The sequence below is a fragment of the Falco naumanni genome, chromosome 1, assembly GCF_017639655.2.
Source record: "Falco naumanni isolate bFalNau1 chromosome 1, bFalNau1.pat, whole genome shotgun sequence".
Classification (NCBI taxonomy): Eukaryota; Metazoa; Chordata; class Aves; order Falconiformes; family Falconidae; genus Falco; species Falco naumanni.
The window spans coordinates 50,923,890-50,947,517 of NC_054054.1; the positions used below are offsets into that span (position 1 = coordinate 50,923,890).

The 23,628-nt window shown below is 39.9% G+C and overlaps 2 protein-coding genes across 4 annotated transcripts in view; one reads left to right on the top strand and one right to left on the bottom strand.

Moving 5' to 3' along the window:
- Positions 1-15,404, bottom strand: part of MAN2B2 (mannosidase alpha class 2B member 2) — a 31,280-nt gene extending 15,876 nt beyond the window's left edge. For both annotated transcript variants that reach the window (XM_040593577.1, XM_040593571.1), the window contains exons 1-6: positions 15,249-15,404; positions 11,520-11,666; positions 7,818-7,923; positions 5,247-5,419; positions 3,895-4,010; positions 2,697-2,874 (exon numbers count right to left, since the gene is read on the bottom strand). In XM_040593577.1, the coding sequence (XP_040449511.1) occupies positions 2,697-2,874; positions 3,895-4,010; positions 5,247-5,419; positions 7,818-7,923; positions 11,520-11,666; positions 15,249-15,374 (846 nt within the window). In that variant the 5' untranslated portion in view covers positions 15,375-15,404. The remainder of the gene's footprint in view (positions 1-2,696; positions 2,875-3,894; positions 4,011-5,246; positions 5,420-7,817; positions 7,924-11,519; positions 11,667-15,248) is intronic.
- Positions 15,405-18,673: 3,269 nt separating this feature from the next.
- Positions 18,674-23,628, top strand: part of PPP2R2C (protein phosphatase 2 regulatory subunit Bgamma) — a 207,203-nt gene continuing 202,248 nt past the window's right edge. Inside the window, exons 1-2 of one of the 2 annotated variants that reach the window (XM_040593589.1) lie at positions 18,674-18,811; positions 19,008-19,088. In XM_040593589.1, the coding sequence (XP_040449523.1) occupies positions 18,796-18,811; positions 19,008-19,088 (97 nt within the window). In that variant the 5' untranslated portion in view covers positions 18,674-18,795. Of the gene's footprint in view, positions 18,812-19,007; positions 19,089-23,628 lie in introns of those variants that run through there. The other variant, XM_040593615.1, reaches the window with a different exon arrangement.

The following is a 23,628-nucleotide window of genomic DNA, read 5'->3' on the forward strand; positions in this document are numbered from 1 at the left end:
TGTGTTGCTGATCCCCTGTCGTGACAGTAGACTGTAGTACTTCTGGTGCCCACCCACCCAGTTAAGCAGGGTGATACACTGTGTATTAAAGCCTCTTTCTTTCTGAGCATGCTTGCACAAAGACATACTGAAGGCATCTCAACACAGACTGTTTGCACACGCAAACATTCAAAAATGCATAACCAAGCACAGATTTGTTCAACAACAGTGGCTGAACAGGAAAATTAATTAGCCATGGCACCACATGTATTCCTCAGTTACTGGCATTACAGTATAGGCATTGGTCTGAAGCATAATAACATGCTAAGAAACCTCCTCCACATAAAGAGGCCAACCCTGACCCAGCTTAATTCAACCTCATCTTCACATCTCTGTGCTTGAGATAGAAAGCACTGCACAAGTAGTCAACACTTTGCTGTGGAGGCCACATAAAATCCTGATCTCATTTTCAAAATAAAGATGCTCTCAGCAATTTGTCTTCAAAACTTAGCAGATGTTTTGAAGAAATGGCCAGTTTTCTTGGCAAGCCACCCCAAACCTCATCTGATGAGCTCAACAAGTTAACCTGATGAGCTGAAATACAACTCATGAAGCAGCTGAATCTGATGAGTTTGACGGAAGTCAAAGGCAAATAATCTCCCTTCTCTTTCCCAGATGAGAAGGCCACCCCCTACCTTTCTTCATTTACTATATGTTTCCAGTAAGGTCACATCAAGTAAGGTCACTGTTGCATCCTTCATGAATCCCAGTGCACCTGCCTGCCCCTCAGACCTACCAGGGTAAGTCACTGATCAGAAATGTGGAAATTCTACTTCCAAAACAGAAAAGTTCTTCTGAGATACTAAAAAATCTTCTCCATGCATATAACAGAAACTGGAAAACAACTTCAAACTGGAATGAGCTACTAAAACATATCAAATACTGAAAATCCTGGCAGTTAGTGCAAACCAGACTTCCTAAGGTTGCCTCCAATTAAATTTGTGGGGAAGATTTGTGGGGAAGAAGTAATATGTTTACCAATCAAGAGTATTTCACATTTATAGAGCACTACTTTCAACTCATGATCCAAGAAGACTCCCTCATAAAAAGCAGACACTTTGCACTACAGAAGGGGATATGCTGGGCTTATAGACTCTGCTCACAGTGACACAGAACACAGCAGCTGAGGATTAGTGTAGCTCTGTAGAAAAAGGATATCCAGGAGAACCTGCTGTAGTTAGTTATCATGTTCACTCACTATCTGAACAAAACTTTTCACAGGAATGCTATACATTACTGTACAGATATTTCAACCACACAGGCCAAAAAAAATCTCAAGGATCTGTTTCAGCCCTTGAGAAAATACATCTGCTGCTATGGCCTCTACAGGTGGGTTTGAACTTTTATACTGCCCCGTAGCCCAATGCCTACTCCTGTACAACTAAGTGCTTCAGATCATAAATGAACACTTGGTTGTCCATATAACTCATCACAAGTGCCAATAGTCTCGATGTGAGATCTGAGTTTAAGTGGGAAGGTATTACCTGATTTTTTAATTGAAGGAATAAAAATAAATATCCAAGTACTCCAAAGTATTTGTAATCATGAAAAAACAGCTAAAATTAGCTACAGAGATATAGAATCATAGTATATCTTTGTTTAAAGCTCCTTATCACAAGCACACAAATCAGGAAGTCAAAGACTGAAATTTTCTTACATTACTGCAAAACTGCAGGTTTGTATCTAGACATTTGGAATTTATTTGTACTATTTGAAACTCCCTCCCCATTCCAGCATAACTTTTTCTATAGCACTGTTGGATTATATATAGTAGTGTTTTATAAACATATATATATGTATAGTATTATGCCCTGCTTCTTCCCTCACCCCCTACAAAAAAAACCCCAAACAATAAAAGTAACAGCATCACAAACACAGAAGAACAAATCAGTGACTCAAAGCTGCATCAGTCAGAAAATGTTTGTTCTCTTTGCAACAACAGACATGAATAGCCAACTTAAGAACACACATCTCCCTTTAATATTGTGAGACCTACAGCATCCATCAGAATTAAAAAAACAGACTGTACCTTCAGTTTAGACAAAGTTATTCCTTCCTAAAGACTTAAAAATAAGGAGAGCATATTAGTGCTATGTCTACATGTACGATGTAATTAATGCAGCAAATTGCTGAAAAAAATGCTTGGATGACCAAGCTGGGATATGAGATATGTTATGTTTCTAACTAAAATACAAAGCCTTTAAAAGAAAATTATCGCATACCAGTTAGAAAAGATCTCATCTACCTAATGGGTAATACGTTTTTTTGTAATGCTATGATTTTTGTTAACATACAGTTATGTTGTGCTAAACAGTTATGTAAAGACATCATTTAACTAGACAAAACAAGGAAAGAAAAAAGGAAACAATATTGCAACATACAGTTTTGCAAAAGGTTATCTTTACTATTTTGTCACATTTCTTTCCATAATAAGAAGAGCAGAAAACTTGGTAGGCAGCTTGCAGACTGTACAAAGAAGTCCTAGTCTTTAAAAATCTTTAGTAATCAGACATTTGGACCCTTCTCAGAACACTTTAATGTCATGTGGCTTGTATCTATGTTTTTGCAGTACACACTGTAGCAAAGTACCATCTACCTACTGTTCATACCCTAGGTGTACTTGCCACTTCTAAAACAAATGCTGATCATGCACTTACCCATGGCCACAAAATATCACTTGTTTGGAACCAGGCTGCTCTCTCCTTAATGTTTGCCACCATGGTTTCTGCATACAGATGGATGTTGGTATCTGTAACAGGGAGACTCATGTTTGGATAAACACCATCTTTTGGTGGATCTGGGAAAGCTGCAATTCCATTCCAATAAAATCCTGACCTAAGTAGAAGGAGAAAGCAATAGGCTATAAACAGGATTTATTCAACTGGGAAAAATACATCAAAAGGTGCGGGAATTAAATACAGAAGCACAGGGAATAAGAAGCAAAAAACCCCCAGTTTATATTCATTGCTAGTATTTAGGTTTATTGTTTATTTGGGAGTGGAGGTAGGGGTAAGGCTGTCCAGTTTTCGCTTTGCACTGTGTAACTTTCCAAGTCCCTGCTGATTGTTGGCGTAGAACAAAAAAAATCACAGGACAAAACAGCAAGTTTTGTAACAATGATGTTCACTCAAGTAGACTTAGTTTACAAAGAGTATTTTAGTGGATAAGCCAATGAGCAAAATAAAGTTTTCAAAAGCTCTCAGATTTTTTTCACAAAGTAAATGGAAAAATTTAGTTGATTTAGTTTATACAGATATAATACACACAATTGCAGCTCAATATAATGCTGAAAATCTCCCACAGAAAATCAATTAGCAAAAGCCAAGTCCATCCTGAGCTTCCTGGAGTTTTTAAATCTTAACTTTCCAGGCAAAGAAACAAAAACTAGTCCTGCTTTGGAAATTTTCTGTTTATAGCAATTGATTTGTTTCCCATTTTTATTCTATATCTTTTTGATAGGGACTGACATGATATACATACAAACATACATATATACATATATATATGTAGATGAAAGCCATATCTGTGTTCCAACCCTCCTGATGCTAGAAAACTTTATTTTTAAAGTCTGTCAATATTTTCAAGTGTTTTTAATCCCTGTCAGTAGTAGTGTCACTTTAAAGCATTCAGTTGTTAGGTACTGAACAAACTTCATGCATTATGGTTGGGTAGCTGGGGGTGTTCAATAATCCTGACTTATATTTACAGAGTCTAGACATCTCCTTGACCTACCATAGGTCAAGAGAAAGCAGTAGAATAGTGTTGAAAGAAAATAGTCAAAGGAAATGCTTAAACTCCAACATATAAATTCTCAAAAGCGATCAGTATTTCTGCCTGTTTAGGAAACCTTCAGACCTGTTTGAAAAAGGTATGTGTGATGGGGTGCAGTAACTGTACTGATCCATAACATGGGTGAAGATCTCTTGTCTTTCAGATAAGGAAGGAGAGCCCTGCCATACGAACTGAAGCTTCTGGAAAATAAAAATGCAAGAAACTGTTACCCTTGATGACAAGCAGAGAAATCCCATCATTAAAACTTAGAGATTTCAGAGCGTCCACCTTCCCTTCTACCACTTCTAATACTTCAAGTGCTTTTACTTAAGACCAGCCAACGGTACCCCAAGCAAGATCACATACTATATATAGGAGACTACAGTGTTGCCTTTATTTAGATTGATGGAGGAGAGGACACAGCACACTGACACCATACCGCTGAAATCCAGATGTACGTCTTGCTTATCACACGTGTTACGTCTTGTTTCAGTGGAAGCTGAACACCTATAAAGCTAGGAAAGATCCAGATGTAGTCTGGATTGCAATGTAGTCAGTGGGAATCAATGTTTAATTCACTGGAACAGAATTTTTACAGTTTTGGAAGCCTCGAGACTGTCAGGTGCCAGAAAAAAAAAATCAGATCAGAAAGATTGTCAAAAGCTCATGAAAGATTTTAGCAGAAAGCAAGCATCACAATTCACTGCAAACATAAGGTGGTAGGTCCAGGCTTCACCAACTTCAACAGGAATCCTGTTGTCTTTTTCAGAGATGCTTGAGTTTCACCCAAGATACATAAAAACTGCATAATGCCCAGCACATACTAGTGAAAGACCCTTATTTTCACATAATCTAGTGTGTAAAACTGATGACAGATCAGGATCCAACATTGTGATACAAAAAGACAGACGCTTACTGTGTGTACGACACTGTGTGACAGAAGACAGAACATAAAGCAAAAAAACTGAATTCAGCAAAAACATGATTAGCTGCCACTCTAAGTGACCTAGTATTATCAATTTTATAGGCACAAATAAATGTTCCAAGCATGACAACCACCATGCCCAAACATATACACTACATTTCACAACAGTCTATATAAACCCCAACATACTAAGATTTTGTCAGGGGAAGCTGAAATGCATTCTGGATGCCTCCAGTTCAAACTCTCCTAATTCAATGCCCACTTAGCCTTGCCCAACTGCTCACATTTTGTGTCTTCTTCAGGCTACACTATATTTTATCCTTGACCAGAAGTCATGAAGACATTTCTTGACCATGTTACACAATATATTTCACCATTACCACATGCAAGCAGCATGTCACTTTTAGAGAAGAAATATGTAGATTTTCTTGCACAGATCAGAGAAATGCTTATCTTAATGTCATGGTTTAGATTACTGTAAGTAGAGGCTGGCAATGGGATTCATTTTTACCTTGTTTTTCTGCATGTCAGCCTTCAGATCATAATCAATCCGAGAAATAAGATGAGCATTAAAACCAGCCAGAGCAAAAACAGTTGATGTTGTAGCTGAAGCTCCAAAAGGATCGACATGCCAAGAAAACTGAGGCCTGATCCCAAAAGTTTCATACAAAAATCCATGGCCTTCTGCAAAGCAAAATTTCTTCACATTAGGAATGCTTTTGTAAGGTCATTTTATAAATTTAATAGGCATATAGTATTACAGATAAGCACTTAAAGGATAGATCTTTGTCTCTGTTTTCCATAGTATTTAAAGTTTCAGGAATTTAATGATTCACAGCAGAAAGTTTCACACTGACAATATTTATTTTGCTATGCCAAATATAACTTACTAACATCATAAAAGATGAATAACAAAAAGGAATTATGATCAGAGACAAGCCTGAGAAAAAGAACTTAGATACAGATTAGGTTAAGGCTAATAACCAGGTTGAAGTCTGCATGAAAACAAGCTGGAGTTGAGTTTGTTTATGTTTGCTCAAATCATACCACCCATTCTCAGAAAATTTCAGTCTCATATCAAGGACAAAGGGACAGGGAAGACAACCAGTAAACAAAACTAACATGGTCCTCAATGGTAAAAAAACAAAAAACCCAAAGGTTAATAGCAATCTTGATAAAAAACGTTATGTACAACCAATGTTATTAATTTTGTATTGAAATGAGTTTCAGAACAAGAAACTCCCAAACTAGAAAGACCAGACAATATAGAATAAACTCAGACAAACAATTTAAAAAAACCTAAACCAATCACGTAAGCAGTAGATTTTATTCAGTACTCCAGTACATCACACCAGGATCCTCATAATCAGAATAAATAAATAATTAATGAAATAATTCCAGACCTTAATTTCATAGTTTTGGAATTGTGCTCAGAACTATTTGAAAATACAGCCGTATCTTCCCCATTTTGGACTAACTCTATTCCAAGTTTTAATATCATGTTTGAAGAACTGAGGTTGCAAGGCATTCTCATTTCACTTCATCTTTCCTGTGGTTAATGTCTTCTTTAGTGAAAATATTCACAAGATGTTTAACTCTTCTGACTAAAGCAGATTTTAGGCATAGTTTGCTAGGCTCTTCTAAAACACAGCTGGCTGGACAGGCAGGAGAAGACACAAAATGTAGACCGCAAATGTCTGCATTGGCTTTCTCTTCTGAAGATGAACTCCACACACAATGCAAGGATACATTTGTTTGTTTGTTTGTAACTCAAACGGAGAAGAGTGCTTTCAGGAAAAACAAATGGGAATTTTACAATATATTACTATTTTTGTTCCTGCTGAATAAATTACCAAACTTCAATTTTCTTTTTTCTAAAAAATTATGGTTATACACAGAATGAGATATTAAATGAGGAATAATATTTTTCACAGCTATCTGCAATGAAATAGAAAACTGCATTTGCATTTAACAAAAGGACTCTTCAGTCAGTATTGGTATTTTCCTTGGAGAAGTCCTAGGTTTGGTGTACTAAGCCCATACTACGTTTAAACACAGGAGTCAAATGAGAAAAAAATATACTCATCCTCTCTCTTCCTCTTGGCCAGAGCATGATATGGTGACTTACTGAGATGCAAAAGCAGCTGCTATCCCTGCACTCCTGATAAACACTGACAAGCAAGGAAGAAGGCTAGCAGTGCTGCACAGTCAGATTCAGCAAAAGATAAAAGTGTTTTCTGACCCTTCACTCTCCCATGTAGAAAACTGCCCAGAGTGTAGCCCTGAAACGGGCAGGGTTTACACCAGCCATGACAGACAGCTGGGGCTAATACATCCCCTGCCACCCCACAAAAGCATGCTACTCCCTCATGACTTATTGTAGGCATCAATAGCACAGTGGTGGCATGATTTATCTGGTTTCCTTTTTCATTAACCAGATTGAGATAAACCTAAATACTAAAAGACTCTTTAAACCATCAGATGGAGAGGTGTAACATACAAATCGCTGGAAGCAGAAGCTAGAAGACTAAAATGGGAAATAGTGCATCTCTTGGGAAATATGCCCCCGTTTCTAAGAGGCTGATGATCATCATTACAAATGGGGGTTTCTTCATCAAGCAGGTCTTTCAATTAAGTTCAATTGACCTCAGTGACATCTTATGGCCCATGTTCTGCAGAAGAATTTGCTTACACAATACAACCTCCCCACACTCTAAATTGCTACCAGGTATTTTCTTCCAGAGTACTTCATACCCTCAATTTCCCTGTAACTATCTTCTCGGGAGGTTAAGCTCTCAAACACACACCCCAAGAAAGGCTTCTGCTCCAAAGGAGTTTATGACTGACATCAATTAAACTGCAAGCCAGCTTTCAGTAACCCTTCTGCTTAATGAAGAACTGTTCTGTTCCTTTTTTTAAAGCAAAGATTTTTATACAGATAAACCAATCTGCAAAGAGATGCTTTAATCAGTTTTTAAAGAGTAAGAAAATAATAGCAATCTCGGGGTGGAGAAATGAAAAGCAAACAAACCCCTCAAGGTAATAACAAGGAAAAATAAAAGTTAAATGCAAATATGCATACCCGTCAACTGTAAAATTTGATCATCAAGTAGTGTCACGGCTTCATCATGCATCACTTGCCCTCCAATGACAAATTCCAGTTGTCCCTCCTGAAGCAACTTATGGACCTATGATATCGCAATTAAGACACAGAACATAAACATCATTTCAGCCTTATCCAAAAAGGCTGCAAATTCATTTCAGATCACAGCACATTACCTAGACAAAACACTTGTCAAGGCGGCATTCAGGACAAAAGTGGGATAAAAGGCTGTCTGTACTAAGTGCTACCGAAAGGAGATGGAGGGGAAGAAAAAAGCATACTAACACACTGCACAGTGCATTGGTTTACCCAGCTTACACTGAAATCAGGCAGCAGGCACAAAGGATGCACTGCTAGGCAGACTCTGACCTTCTGGTGTTTCTCAGTAGGGCTGTTACCATGCCTTTATACTACCTAAACACTAACTTGTCCCCATACACTGCACTGGCAGCAGCCTAGGATCCTGCCTCAAGGCAACTAAAGCTGGAGGATTATAACAGAAGATACAAGATACTAGTACTTCTCCAAAAGTCTTCCTCCTGCTGCATCTGTCTTGGCCTAGGGAAGGCACTGGGTGGCTGGATGAGAGAGCAATATGCAACTCCATGCAAGCAGCGATGGAACCCCATGCAAGTAGCCATGGCCAGGCTCCCTGGGTTTCCTTCAGTCTACCACCCCCGTTAACAGCTTGGAAACAGAGTTCTGTGGGATCCAGGAGGGAGACAGAGTGTGCCATCGCACCGTGGCCACAAACGTATCACTTCTACTCTGCATGCATTTACTTTGCCTTCAGAGCACAGACAGGTTGCTCAGCCTGTCAGAGACAGAATACTTTATTAAGAAATATTTATTCCACATGTAGCAGGTTTGCTTGGTTGATAAACCCACTCCTATACTTCATTTCTGGTCTCTTTTTCCTAGTTTAAAAACTGTCAGTATATTAAGACCTGTTCAACTGTTCAAGGTTTTTCTGTTTGTTTGTTTTTTTTAATTTCAATCACTAGAAACAAGAAGTATGCTGACAAGTAAAATTTTCAGCAAATGTGCATGATGAAGCAGGGGGCAGTGTTTGGAGGGACGATGTAATAGTCTGTGTCCCTTTCTAGAAGTGTTAGGGAGTCTTCTGTTTTTATTATAGTTGCTTCACTAGCTGGCACTTCAAAGATACCTCAAACTTCCAACAATGAAAGTTTAAATAAATACATATTTTAATATCCACCTTTTCTTTTTATATATATATATATATATATATATATACACGCCATGTAGGATGCCAATTCCAGAGCTATTATGTTTATTACCCCAGGAACCTGCAGTGTCTGCTCAGATACGATGCCAGATTGTCAATTTTGATTAGAATCATTTCTCTCATTCACAATGTTGTGAAAACGCTTCAGGGCTCAGCATTCCTAAATTAGTTCCAGCCGACTGTGGTGACTGATTAGCATGCTGGGAGACCAGATAACTGATATCTGGTGTCAGCACAGAACTGGTCCTGACCTACATGAAAAGCATCTGTGGCTATTATTCCCCATTTGGATGGATGTTCAAATGATAACTCTGATCCAAACTTTGGGCCATGGAGATTTTTTTTAATGCAAGTTTCATGTAACCACTGGAAGTCTGAAAACACAAGAAAAATAATCCAAGTAATTTAAATAATATCCAATCCTAGAAAAAAAAAGAAAACAGTATCTGCAATGACAAGCACTTTTGCTAACCAGAACAGGGCAAAAGGAAGGAGAAACAGAGGAAACAGATGCAGCAGTACTTAGAAGCAGCAGGCTGCTATCGTAGAAGAACATATCTGTGGTCCTTGGGACAATTACTACTATCCTTACATGAACTCACCCCTACAAACCAGATAGAAGTGGCCACACATCTTTTTTTCCCCTAGTTAAAACACCCAGACATCAAGCCAGGGTAAGGTGACAGGAATGGTTCACACAAGAAATGCACTGAGAACTAGGAGGTTCATATCTGGCTGAGTACTGCTGCAATACATTTCACTCTCATCTGAATTGTAAAATCAGCTTCAGTACTCAGGCTGCACTTTTTACTAGTTTTTAATTCTATTGCCCTAATCCAAAGCAGACATTCCAAAAGAAACTAAATCCTGTATTCCAAGTAAAAAAAAAAAAAAAAAAGGGGGAAAATTAAAACCAGAGAGCTCGTACTACAGAAAATCATTCATGCTAGAGTTCAAGTGAAAAAAAGCAGGACAGTAATGAGAGTGACCTAATTTCAAGGCCCAACTTGCTAACATTAAAATGTGTCACTTAACAGCAAGCATCATAGCTCTTAAATATTACTATAGATTCAATGTTTCACATACAAGTTTAAGAGGAATGTGGCTTTAATAATTTTAGTTTTCAGAGATGCAACTATAAAGTAACTAGAAAACTGACTAAAAACACCTGAAAGCAACAATTATCAGTAATTAGGCTAGGAAATTAAAGGCTGAATTGTAAGTAGTAGTTTTGCACTACTGAGGTCAAATGTGATACACATTTACTCTTCTGGATTCCACATAACAGCAAGAATAGATACCAGAAACATAGACCTTTACTTTATACTTGGGTTATAACAGCATAACATATTTGAAATAAGACCAACTTACCTTAGAAAGTTAGAGTACTCTTCTGTCCCTGCACAAAGTAGTTCCTATGCTATTTTCTTTAATTCCCCAATCCCAGACTTACAGTACAGTTCTCTAATTAAAAACAGTCAAGAAAATTGTCCTGCACAGGCAAGTATGGGCAAAGTACCCACACAAAAACACTGAACTGCCCATACACGGCAAAATCTCTCATACACAGATCAGCTGCACACAGGCTGTAAGCTGTTATTTAAATACTGAACATTACAGAAAATTCAGAATTTAGTGAAGGACTAGGTTAAAAAAAACATACAAGAGGTGTCTTTTTTCACATGTTGCTCTTAACATCTAGTACTTTAAACAAACCGGAATGTAAAGTACAGCAAGTAGTATGCTACTGTTGGGTGGACCCTGGTAACAGAACAGATCATGGAGTTCTGTGTGAGTATTATGGGAAGCCACACTTGTATACCCTCTAGTTTTAAGGTCCAAAACTTAAACATCTTGCAGTGCAATGTAACACATGACCAGCTGCTAGGCTGCCAGCTCAGTCGTTGATTTCAGGATGTTTACTTCATGCCAGAGAAGCAGTGACAAATAAAACTTCACATCTTTACCAGGAAAAATACACTGCTGTTGAATCTTTAGTCACCTCTTTGCTGCATTATCCTTGTTTACAAAGAGCAGGTTTTTGAGCAGTACTTTACTGGAAAGAAAAAAAGTTCCTCTCGTGAGCAGTGTTAGGCTTCAGATGTTTAACAGATATTGGTGCAGCCTCTTTCAGAATCACCCACATGTTATACTAGCATGCCCCCAAATAACAAAGTGACCAATGAAATGAGAACTGTGAAGTGTAAAGAGTGTTCAGTGCAAAGGTTACTACCTCCTACCGCTCTAATCTATAGCTGGGGTTTTAACCTCTTGTAACTGCCTTCAGAATTAAAAGTCCTTCACCAGATTCAGAGACAGCTTACACAAGATCTGGGTAAAAAGCAAATGGTGAAATCCTTTGCCCCTCCTTGTCCCCTGAAAAGAGCGTGCATGCTTTGTTAACAGAAAGCATGGCTCTAGTGCAACTTTACCTGCTGCTTGTGCATATCCGTGGCTACCGAATCCCACCAGAGTCGAAAGAATTCCTGCTCCACAGCAATAAATTTGCGCTGCCTTCCTTTTGTTAGCTCTTCTACAACAGATGTGTAGACGTTTGCTGCATAAGCATGCATACTTTCCTGAAAAAAGAGAGAAAAAAAAAGTAGAAAAACTATTTTGCCACTGTTAAATGGGCTGTTCTGAACACTCACTGGGCTTGAAAAGAGATAGATCAAAAATGTCATATTTGTACACTCAGAACAACAAAGTTCTAACTCGTTACGTACAGCCTGTGGGCCATTCTGCTTCAAAATACATCCTCTGACTGGGGACCTGACTAGATCAAGGGGTGGCTTCCCCCAAGATCAGCAGGCAACAATACACACTTTCTTTTTGATGTACTGCGAACAGCTTACCCTGTCTTCATCCTTCCCTTACATCAACAGTGCCATGAATATAAGACTTAGCACCAACACAGTTAAAAAACCCACATGCACACTTTATTCTTCCATTTCTGCTCTTCTTTTGATGACCTAAACTACCAGAATTGTTTCTTCAGAGCAAGTACAACTGTGCTATGGGTGTGCATTGCCAGTGTAATGCAGTGATACATATACTGTAAATTATACTATTACTTCCTTAGAAGCTTCAGTCATGAGAAATAACTCCATCTGGCTTGATGTTTTAGGATAGAGTAAAACCTAACTGGCAAAGGACTCTTCAAATGAGCTGACATAGAATCACCCAGTGTGAGAATTTATGCATCTACGCTGTCTATGTTGTTCCTAATGCGACATGTATTCCAGAATAAGGCCTATGGATTTTTATTGGAATGCAAACATGATAGCTGTAGCAGTCAAATAACCTATCACACTGTTACATCCTATGATATGGTATCAAATTAACAACGTTAATTTTGAAGTTGTGCACATGAAGATATTTTATGTACACTTATCCCTGCCAGAACTTCTGCTGTCCAGATCCAGTCTTCTGGCCTTTACTTCATTTCAAAGTGATACAGAATGCCTAAAGACAACAGCAGAGGTCCTAGGATTTCCAGTACTGTCTGTGTTTTTTTGTAACAAAGTTATCTGCCTGTTATAGCAATTATTATTATATATTTATAACACATGTAATTTTTAACACTAAGCATAACACTTTTCTACTTAAACTACTGGTACTTGCTTAAGAACACACACCACAATACGTACACATACATCTTGAAGTAATTGACACATAAATCTCTAACCCACATAAAAACTGATGGGCATGATATGTAAATATGAATCCATATTATTAATTTAAGCAAGTTCCCTATATGAAAATCACATTTTGAAATAAGAAGGGGATTATGTGATCCAAATCAGAATGAACTTTTTCTAACCCTTTGCTTTCTACAACTGAAATACTGCTATCTTTGTAAAAATGCTAAAGTGTGATTAGAAAAGGGAAAACGTCCGAGTGTAGGAGTAATGGCTCAAAATACTGTAGTGCTTATGCAAATAATTACTTGTTAAGTGATTTCTCAATCAGTTCTTAAGTTTTTCTTTAAATCAAGATTATTATTAGATGTTTAATACAATACGAATTTTTAACTAAGGGAATGGCTTTTAAGTTTTATTAATACTCAACAGTGACACACAAATGACCGCTAAGGAGTTTTCATTTTTGACTGGCAATTGGCTACAAACAATACATCCTAAAATCCAAGTACATGTACAATGATTACAGCATCAGGTTCAACTTTAGTTCTTAATAGCGGAGTACATTAGATTTTAAGAGCTGAACAAGGACTTTTCAAATTTAATACAATATTAAAATATTCTGTGTAGTAACTCATTGAAAATAATTTGTTGAGGTATTTTGGACATTAAGGCAAGACACTATATTCTGACTCAAACTATGTTGGAGCTAAGCAGTAAGATATTACCCAATCCTATAAATTTTATAAACCCCAGTCATCTGAGTGGGAATTGAAAATAATTGTTCTCATAAACCAGGACACTTGCAAGCAACAGTAATAACTTTCTTTCCAATTCATATCCTCTATCAGTTAATGAGATAATGAGTAATGAAACAATAAGCAGTAAGCCAGTATAAATAAACCAGGCAAGATTTTACTTATTTAAATATAGATTTTAAACTTCTAGCATGATGTAAAAATTGTTTTGTATTGCATTCTAGACAATGGTGAGGTGTCTTTCACAGTTACGGCAAGATATGTCAGTGAGATGCCACATCTCACATAAGTTATGGTACCACTATTATCAAATTGCAACAGATAGCTTGCTTTGAAAGGAAAAAAATAGAAGTTTTATTGTACATCCAATGCTGGAATTCTCCATCAATACTGCAATTTCTGGCACGCAATGAAGATTGCTGTTCTGATATCATAAATAAAACGCGTATTTTTCACATTATACATAGAGAAATGAAACACTAAATATAGCATGTTGTCAGTCACGAGTGAAACCTATTAACTAAGCAAACCAAAAATGTAAAATTGGTTGGGATCCCATTAGTATTCCAGAGAGCTACCTCCAGGTTTCACTTTACTACAGAGCATTTGAAATGATCCACAGGTAACCTCTGTGGTTTTTGACTACAGGAATTGCTAATGCTTGTGATTTAATAGCAGAGGAACCGAGGCTTCAAGCAATTGCAGCTTCTTAAAAAAAAAAAAAAGAGGGAGAGAGAGAAATAAATTATGTGTTTCATTTCTCTCAGAGGAGATTTTCTACCACTAACTGACCGGAACAAAAATTCTTTTCATGTTCCCTTATGCAATTTAAGTAGGAGTTTGGAGTATTAAGAGAAATTCGCTAATCTTTCCTAAAAAGGGAGGACAAAACACATGCACAGCACAAATGCCTTGGTGAACCATTAGCTCTTTTTTATTAGTTAAACATCTGATGCAACTTCACTCTAGCAAGTGAAGCACCCATAGCTCTTTCACAGGAATGCAAAAAATTAATACTAATGAAGATGAATTCAGCATTTTGACTAACAAATATAAAAGGTATTAATGCCCCACCTGATTTATTTTACTCTGCATCTCATGTATTTAGTAAAAATTACTTTGTTACTCCACTTCTGTGGCACTAGAACGAGACTCCAACCCCACCCCAACTATAGAGGCCCTGGTATCCTGCTCTCATCTCGAAGAAAAAACAGGAAGTTTTCCTGGAGTTTTGGTTTAGTAACAAGAGAAACAGAAAGACCGTGAAAACCTGCCACATAATCCAAGCACACCATGAAAGAGATTGAAGATTTTCCTCTGAAAAAAAAAGAAAAAAAAAAATCCATCAGGAGCATCCTGCAGAACACAGGTGCATGCAAACCCAAAATTCATGGGCACAGCTCCTAAGCTAACCCTGCTTGCTCCAAACGAGCGTCAGGATTTCGAAACACCCGGTGATGGAGCACATTCCCGGACAGACTCAGGGCAGGAGATGCACCTTACAAGGATTTATACGATCCTTTGCAAGCGGGTGGGTGTTAGGACAGGAGCAGGTAGACACCCTACTACCAGCGGTCCACGGCTCCGCGTAGTTTTGCAAGCTTGTAGGCGCCCAGGGAGCTGAGCTGCGGCCGGGCAGCGGGAGAGGCTCAGCCCCCAGCCGACAAGCCCACCCGTGCCCCGGCAGCCCACCGGGCCGTCCCGGGGAAAAGCCGGCCGCGCCGTATGCACCCCGGCCAGCCTGGCTCCGAAGGGGCCCCACCTGCACCGTGTAAACCCAGCCGACGTCCATGTGGCTGTGGGCGACCACGAAGGCCCGCAGCTCGGCCCGGCCGCGGGCTGGCGGGAGGAGGCTGGGGAGCAGCAGCAGGAGCAGCGGGGGACGCATGGCGGCTCCCCACCGCGCTTCCGCGTCCCGCCCGGCACCGCCTCCCGGCGTCAGGCTCGCCTCTCGAGAGCAGCTGCTTTGTAAAAAAAAAAAAAAAAAAAAAAAAAAAAAAAAAAGCGCCATAGCAGTTTTCTTTTACGTGAGAGGGTTTTGAGGCACGAGGGCGTGACTTCGTGTTAGCCCCGGGCTGCTCTGCGGCTATTTGAGGTCCCTGCAGCCGGGTGCAAGAGCTAGTTAAAGCCGCAGCCCCTGAGTAGTCGTGGTGGCTCTCGTTGGTAAGCCTGGGGCTGGTTTTCTTACAAAATTAGACTGATCAGAGAGATGTTGAGTACTACACCTTGGACAGCTATAAATATTTTTTTTTTGAGGAAATTCTTTTTGAGTGGAATGCTAGTTCTTTATTTCAGGGTATAATAGTTCATGATGGATTATTGTCTGTGTCTTTGAAGTGGTAGCACGATTAAGTCTTATTTATGTGGTTGACCTTCTGGTTCCATTTAAATGGGTTTTATCACTTGTTTTACTGCTGCTAGCAAGAGGTGGACCCTGTACTGAGAACTGAAAATGCATACTCTTCTGTCTGCATAAAGTCCTAGTGAAAAGGAAAAAAAATCCAACCTTAATTAAAAATTGTTGTAGGGTAACGTATCCTCAGAAGTTTTGTCTGCAGTTGCACCAACTTCTGCCCTATATATCATTGTGATATTGAAAGCCAAAGCAGATTAAACTATTTTTTAAAACTTTCTCTTTAAAATACACACAGACTGCACACAGACTTTAAAATTACTACCTTGCTGAAGTTCTAGCTTGTGTAAATTACATGCTCTTAACAACTTGCAATCCTGAAATGGCAAAACGTATCATGCTAATTTCTTAGCTCATTTCTGACAATGCAAATGTAAAGGACATCAGATGCAGATGGTACCTGCTCCTACTTTCAAGTTTGTTGATTTAGCATTGCTAGTTTACAAGCCTAGTTAAACCAGTTATCTCTCTGAAGGAAACAATCACAAATAGCTTAAGGGTGTCCATCTACAGTCTTACATTGGTAAAAGGCGGATGCATGCTGGACTAGCTGGCACTTGGGTGCAAATTAACCCATCTCAATATTTAAGATACCTGCAGAAACAGATCACACACACTAAATGCAATTTGCATCCGTCTCCTCATTTTAGAAAGAAAAAAAAAGCGTGATGCATTACATGCCAAACTCGATGAATTTTTTAACATATAAAGCTTGTAAATACTTGAAGTCCAGAATGAAAAATGCTATGTAAGTCGGTAATATTGAGTTGAGCAGCATAACATTGCTACCTTTTATAAAAATTAAATCTAATCTGAATGGATTCCCCCACAACAGGGCCCTTGTTCACTAATTAATATGGTAGACAGAAGTTTTCTCCAAAAAGCAGAGGCAAACACTGGAATGCTAAGGTTAATTTTATTTATGATAATACCTTGTCATGAAGAGCAATCAAGGTCTGTAGGTAATTTGTAGGAGGAATTACTATCACTGTAAGCAGCTGGGTGAAGCTTTACTTTAATACAGCTCTATGATATTCTTTTTTTCCTCAAATCATCAGCTTAAACCTTTTCGGTTCCAAGAAAGCTAATGCACATCCAGCGAACATATGGCTTGGAGATATATATACACACACTGTCTAAATGAACTGGTGTTCTTTTACCTCAGAAGGCATTACGGTCTTTGTAATTTAGGTGAAGTTCCCAGGAAACTGTAAGTGTTGGTGTTCTGCTTTTTTTATAAAAGTAGCAGAGAATGTTTGCAGAATATTACTCCCATTTTAAACCTATTGCCTTCTGAAAGTGTAATTGTCCTCCTTATTCTTTCACAAAGGCCACAATGTGACACTGTCGTGGACGCAGTGGAGAATATAAATATTTGAACAGAATATTTTTATCAGGAAAAATTGAATCAAACTGCCCACAGTTCACACACCTAAAGGCATCAGGAGGGTTTTCTGTAAAAAGAGATGAATCAATCAAGTAGAATTTATGCTGAAATAACGCTTCCCCACCATTTATATATCGTTTCACAAACAGCAAAAAGCTAGGTGGAGGAGCCAGCGTAAATGTGCCATGACAGCTGCCTACATTGGTATTTTATCCTCTTGTTGGCTCCTAATCTCTTAGTATAGCTTGATTATAGTCTTCCTGTATTATTTCTTAAGCTTTTCTCATTTGCCCATACAAAGTGTGTTTGCTCTGACATGAGCTGTGCTATACGTGGGTCTCTGACACTGTTCACCTCAAAAAGACAGAAGATGTAGGCGGGATGCTGCCAGCTATAAGCTAAGCAGTCACAATTCTGTTAAATTAACTATCAAGAAAGCCAGCTGGTGAACAGAACAATTAATGTACCTTTGTATTTCCCTGATGTCGTATTTTTGGGGTGGATGTCTGTAAGAATAAAGGCATTGATTAATGTAAATTTGTTCTAGCTGTTTCAGTGTTTTAAAATTTGCCATTCCTCTCAACGTTTTCCAGTGGAGGCAAAGATCCCTGCAGAGGACGCCTCAACTTACTCAATAACAGGTTTGCTTTCCTACTTACCTGTCATGGACACTGTAGAGACAGCTTGTGGATCCATGGACCAGATGAAACCCACTTTTCAGCCTTGCAGTGATTTCAGCAAATATAAACTTGACAATTTACATCGTATTTGCAGCCTTTATCCCTACGACAGCCTATACAGCCTAGGGATGGCAGGAGAACTGAGGTGACTGTTGTGAGGAAAACGCAGCTGCCAGTGCTTGGTGTGGCAAGCCAGGGGAGGCTGTAGGGACACCAGCGTGGGTGACACTGGAGATGCCTTGGTGTGAGGCGTTCTCCAGGGGCTGCGTGCTGCAGCTGGGGATATGGCCCCAGTGCGCCAGGCAAAGAGGCTGTGGGGTGACGGGGGCAGGCGGTGGGGAGCTCATGACTGAAGCTGGCCCAACAACGGGCAGCATCCTCTACTGCGGGCCGCGGCGGGAGGCCGGGGGGAAGGCCAGGCTGTGGCGTCGTATTCCACCGCCGCCGAGGGCTGGGGTTCGCCTCAGGCAGCGCGGCCACCCTGCCCCGCGGCGCCCCGCTGGGGGCGGCCCGGCCGGCACCCCCCGAGCCCCGCCGCCGTGCCGGGCCGTGCCGGGGCCGCCGCGCCGCCTCACACCTGTTGGGGCCGCGGCAGGGCCGCCGGTGCCGGGCGCGGCGGGTCCTGGCGAGGCTGCGCCGCCTCCGCCGGGAGCTCCGGGCGGAGCCTTCCCTCCTTCCCGTCCTCCCTCCCCCGGCTCCCTGAGCGCCCCGAGGCAGCGCTGCGCCGCCCGCTCCGCTGGGAGAAGGAGGAGGCGCCCCGAGCTACCGGCGCTGGGAGCAAAGCAAATAGCAGTTCAGAGCACTGGGCGCCTTTCGGAGGGCAACACCCATGTCCCATAAGCAGGGTATCTGGAAACGCTCTCGTTTTCCCGGCGCTCCCTGGTCCCTTCTCATCTCTCCGTTCCCTCCTCTGCCCCTTCCATCTCTCCTCCGGCTCTGCCTTTCTCCTCCGCCCCCCTCCTTCCCTTCTGCCTCCCTTAGCCCTCTCCTCCCCGCCGGCCCTGGGTGCCCGGGCTGACTGTGCCTTTCCTCTCCGCGCAGCTGGCGGCCCCCCAGGCGAGAGCGCGGTGGACTGGTGCCTCTACCAGCTCAATGGAGCAGCCGAGTTTGAGGTCTCTGAAGGTGAGTACAGGGGTGCTGAGGTGGGGCGCGTCTCCTCGACCACTGCCCGGTCCGGCAGAGTGTGGAGGAACGTGGCTCGCTGGTGGGAGAGGCAGTGACACGACGCAGCAGCCACCTGGGACCGTGAGGTAGCAAAGACGGGGTGTGGGCCCAAGGCGTGAGGGCAGGTGGGCTGGCAGGGAGAGACCACTGACAGTCTGCATGTGCTGGGCCTCGTGTAAGTGTCTTGGCTGCTTTGGTTTTGTTTTATGGGGAGGATTTAGGTTTTCCAGCTAGTGGCCTAAGTGACGTAAGTTATCTTGGCCTTGGCGTCAGTGGCTACTGGTGTGAGGGAGGCTGTGTGGTACCTGCTGGGAAGTTTTCTGGCCCTTCCCCACCCCCCCCCACCCCACCCCCCCCCCAACTTTGGAAAGAGAGGTAGCCTGGAAAGTTTTATTTTTTAATATTCTGTGATCAGAAAAGGAACAGCCTTTGGGTGCCAGGGCAAGAAAGTCTTCCCCTCCGCCTCTGAACCGTGTAAGATTTTGAACACAAAGAGTTTTTAAACTTGGGTGCCAGCCTGTATTTTCCAGTATGCCAGATGCATGGTGTGCAGTCTCTGTGAGTGTACTTCAGTGCCTGATTTCAGTGAGCTAAGTGGAGCTGGGACCTCATCTCGATATTCTGGTTTGTTGGTGTTAGGTGCTTCTCAGGCAAGCACCTTTACTATTTGTAGGGGCTTAAAATGTATCACAAGTTCAGCTGGAGTGACAAACTTTGCAGTGCTAAGGAAACTGCCACGCTCTAACAGATTGGCTTCAGGTTAAACATTAGGGAAGGCCTTTCAGCAGTGAAGCCGTAGGGTAGGCAGACAACGAACTCTCACTCACTTGAGGTATTTAAGGCTTGTTTCACAAACATAGGTTGAAGTAATAAAGCTACAGATCTTGCCTTGGGGCAGGTAGACAGCCTACTTGTTTGGGGTTTCTTTTAACTTTATTATCTGTGATTCTGTGGGGTGTTATGCTTTGTGTTGTGTTTTGTGTTTTACTGTTTGTAGAAGTGATTTAAACCCCGGTGTACTAATAATAAGCTATGGCTTGATCAAGGGTTTGGGCTAAGTTTATCCCCTCCACACAATTATTCCACTGTGGTTTATATTTCAAGGTATACTTAACCGTGTGTGTAATTACACAACACACACTTGCATACTGAAGCATTTCTCAAAATGTGTTGTGATTTTGTGCCTACATGATTTTTTTTTTTTTTTTGGGGTGAAGCTACAATACCAAACCAGATGTGATGACGATAGGTGGGGGTGGAAATTACATCCGTGTGAGGGAGTGTAGTGAGTGAGTGACAGCATTTCTTAGGCATCATAGAATGTTGAAAACAAGCTTTAGGTTGGCACTTGTGTTCATTTATAGAATATACTTTTTAACCTTATTTGTTGGGGTAAACACCCAGCAGGTTTAGCACTGCTTTGAGACTACGATGTTTTCTTCTCAGCAGGTGTTTTATTCCTTTGATTTATTGGGACAACTTTTGTCACATGACATAATTTTTTAAGTTAGTTAGCTAATCCAGGCTTCAGTTCTTTTTGAACTGGCAATTTATGGATGCTCAGTTTTACTCCATGACTTAAATGGGTGTCTTAGGTGTTTTCTTCACTCAGCATGAGAATATGTGAAATTCAGAGACTAGGAACAGGCTGAAGTAGTGTAATTTGGTTACATGAGCTATAGAATCAAATTAATCTGCAGGTAGTAAACCCTGTTTATGTTAATAGGATTATATATAGATATGACATGTATTTTCCAGAATATGTGTTGTCTTTTAACAAACACAGAAATACAATTAGCATGCTTTGCAGAAGTGGAAAGCAAGAAAGGACTACTGTGGCAGGTGGTTTACCTCTTTTGCATGCCAGTGTTGTGGATAAAGTCTAAACCTTTTCCTTTGTGGAAGTTTGCTTCCAAAATAACTTAAATTACACAGAGCCAAACAGAATCCTTAGCTTAAAATGAATTGTTCTTATGACTTCAATGCAGAGTTTTTTTTTCTATGCTTATCTCAGTTCTTTTTACTTTTCAAAAAGGCTTAATCTGTTGTGATTGCAGCTGCATTAGTTAGGATCACCTAACCAATGGACAGAAGGACTAACTAATCTATATTCAATATTATTGTGTTTTTACATACGTATATATTCATATAGACAAACATTTACATATTAATAATCTTGTTTAATGAGTCCTCTGGGCACTCTTTTGTTGCTTTTGCTATTGAATGCATGCAATGGCCCTGTGGTGCTCTGTCAGTTAGACTTCAGAATTGTGTTCTGCAACATTTCTGTCTTAGAGTAGGAAAGAAAATTATTCTTTTTTCCAAAAATAGATGTGTTAGATGAAAAACATTCATTTACATAACAGAAAAGCAAAATTGCCTATTTCAAATGCAAGGAAAAATAGAGCATAGTAAGTAAAACCTCACAATCAAAGCCAAGATAATCACATTTGATTTAGTCTTGCTGCCTTGAAACAAAACCCTATTTCAAATATTGCTACTTCTATAATTAACGTCTAAGTGCAAAATATATTTTATTCATGCTAAAGATCTCAAAGCACTTTGCTCACATTAAGTGCAGCCTCACGAAAGCTGTATGAAGAACAGTATTAGGGTATCCATTTACAGGCTGGCAAAGTGAAATACAAAAGTTAAGGAAGTGATTTTTATAGAAGCAGAATGTCAGCTATTAAGTAAGTATTTTGGACTTCTGAAAAGTCAAATCTGCAGTTTTCCCAGGCTATCTAGTGGACTGTTAACAGGACTACTTATTCCAGACACTTTGCTTTAAGTTCCAAATCACATTAACTTCTTCCAAACTTTGTGTAAGTTAAAGCATGTTTGAAATATTTTATGCTGTGAATTCTAAGCTGGCATTAAGTTTTAGGTAGCATTACAGTCTGTAATGATTATATGGATAATGAAAAGATTGAGTATAAAAATCACATTTTTAGTTTTCACTCTTAAAGTTAGCTCATAAGAGACCTGAAATTGGTTTACAGTGTAAATTTTCTTTTAATCTCTTTTGTAACTTTTATGTTCTTGCATGGCTGAAAGCCCTGTTAACATTAGTGCCTTGTGAATTGTAATGTGAACTTTCCTGTTACTTGCCATATGCTGCTCTAGCATTCTCTTTTACTTCTGAGTAATTTGAAGAGAAATTTGTTGAGAAGATAAGATGGATAATATACTCTTTGGTTGTACCATTTGAAGGAACTAGAAGACCTGTGCACTTATGAATATGAATTTATTCACTGTACTTACAATAGCTTTTTGTTTACTGTAGTTTTCAAAGACAGTAAGTCTGCATTTGGTTTAATACTGTCTTTTCCATTTTTTACAAATTGTGTGGAAAGCAACATGATTGCGCAAGCGTACAACTGAAGTAACATCTTTGTGAGTCTTTGCCTTTATTAGTAAGGCCTCATTAAATAGGAAATCTCCCATCTGTAGATGCTTTCACGTCTCAGTCCTTTTTTGGCCGAACCAAACAATTGTTTTTTCTGTGGTCTCATAAGAAGGTGTGGTAGCAGCTCTTTCTTGAAATGCCACGATTTGCCAACATTTCTTTTGAAGTATAATCACCATGAACAGATGTCTTTCCATGAGTTGGATGGGTTTGCTTTACATTTCTGGGCTCTCAGTTGTCCCATTTGGACATTTAGTGTACTGTGCCTTTTCTGCACCCCACAATTCTTGGTTTCTTCAAAGGAAACCAAGATGCTTGGAAGGGACTGGTATACCCCTTGTCTCACCCCAGCGTACATTTAGGACACTACCGGCTTGCATACGGCACTGCAAGGTGCATCACAGGACTTGCGTGCTCCCTGATATACCCTCTGATTTAGTATATTTGGATGATACTATTATTCCAGTCCTACTTCATACATCTCTGTTTATACATTCAGCAACTCCTTACATTTCATTCCTCCTTATTTTACAGTCACATATACTGATGTTTGGTTGGTTAACTATCACTGATGTGTGGAAGCTGCTGCAGTGCAGGGAAAGGGCTCCTGTCTGGAAAGTGTTGCCATTGTACTTTGCTTCTGTTATGATGTTGTATGTGGCTAAGACCAGACCTGATAAATGACTCTTTACGAGAAAACATGAGTATTTGATTATACTTCTATTTGTTGCTACACAGTCTGATGTTGTCTCAATATGAAAATTTCAGCATGATAGACAAAGTGGAAGGATTAAGGTATATTGAAGTTATATTTATTCATATGATAGCTTTACTTCTAGTGATACTTATCAACAATAATAGTCCATTTTGTGATATTTTTATCTATTGTTTATGGAGCCTTTGTTTATACATGGCATGGGTTTTGTAAGAATTTGTCATTCACATATTTCTGTGGACTACTATAAAAAAAGACTTCTTGAATGTCAATAAAATACTGGAAAGTATATGTACTTGTTATGAAAAGAAAAAGGTGAGTGGGTTATTTACATTTCTCATTTGTTGTTTCCTGATTTTGTGTTTTGATTAAAT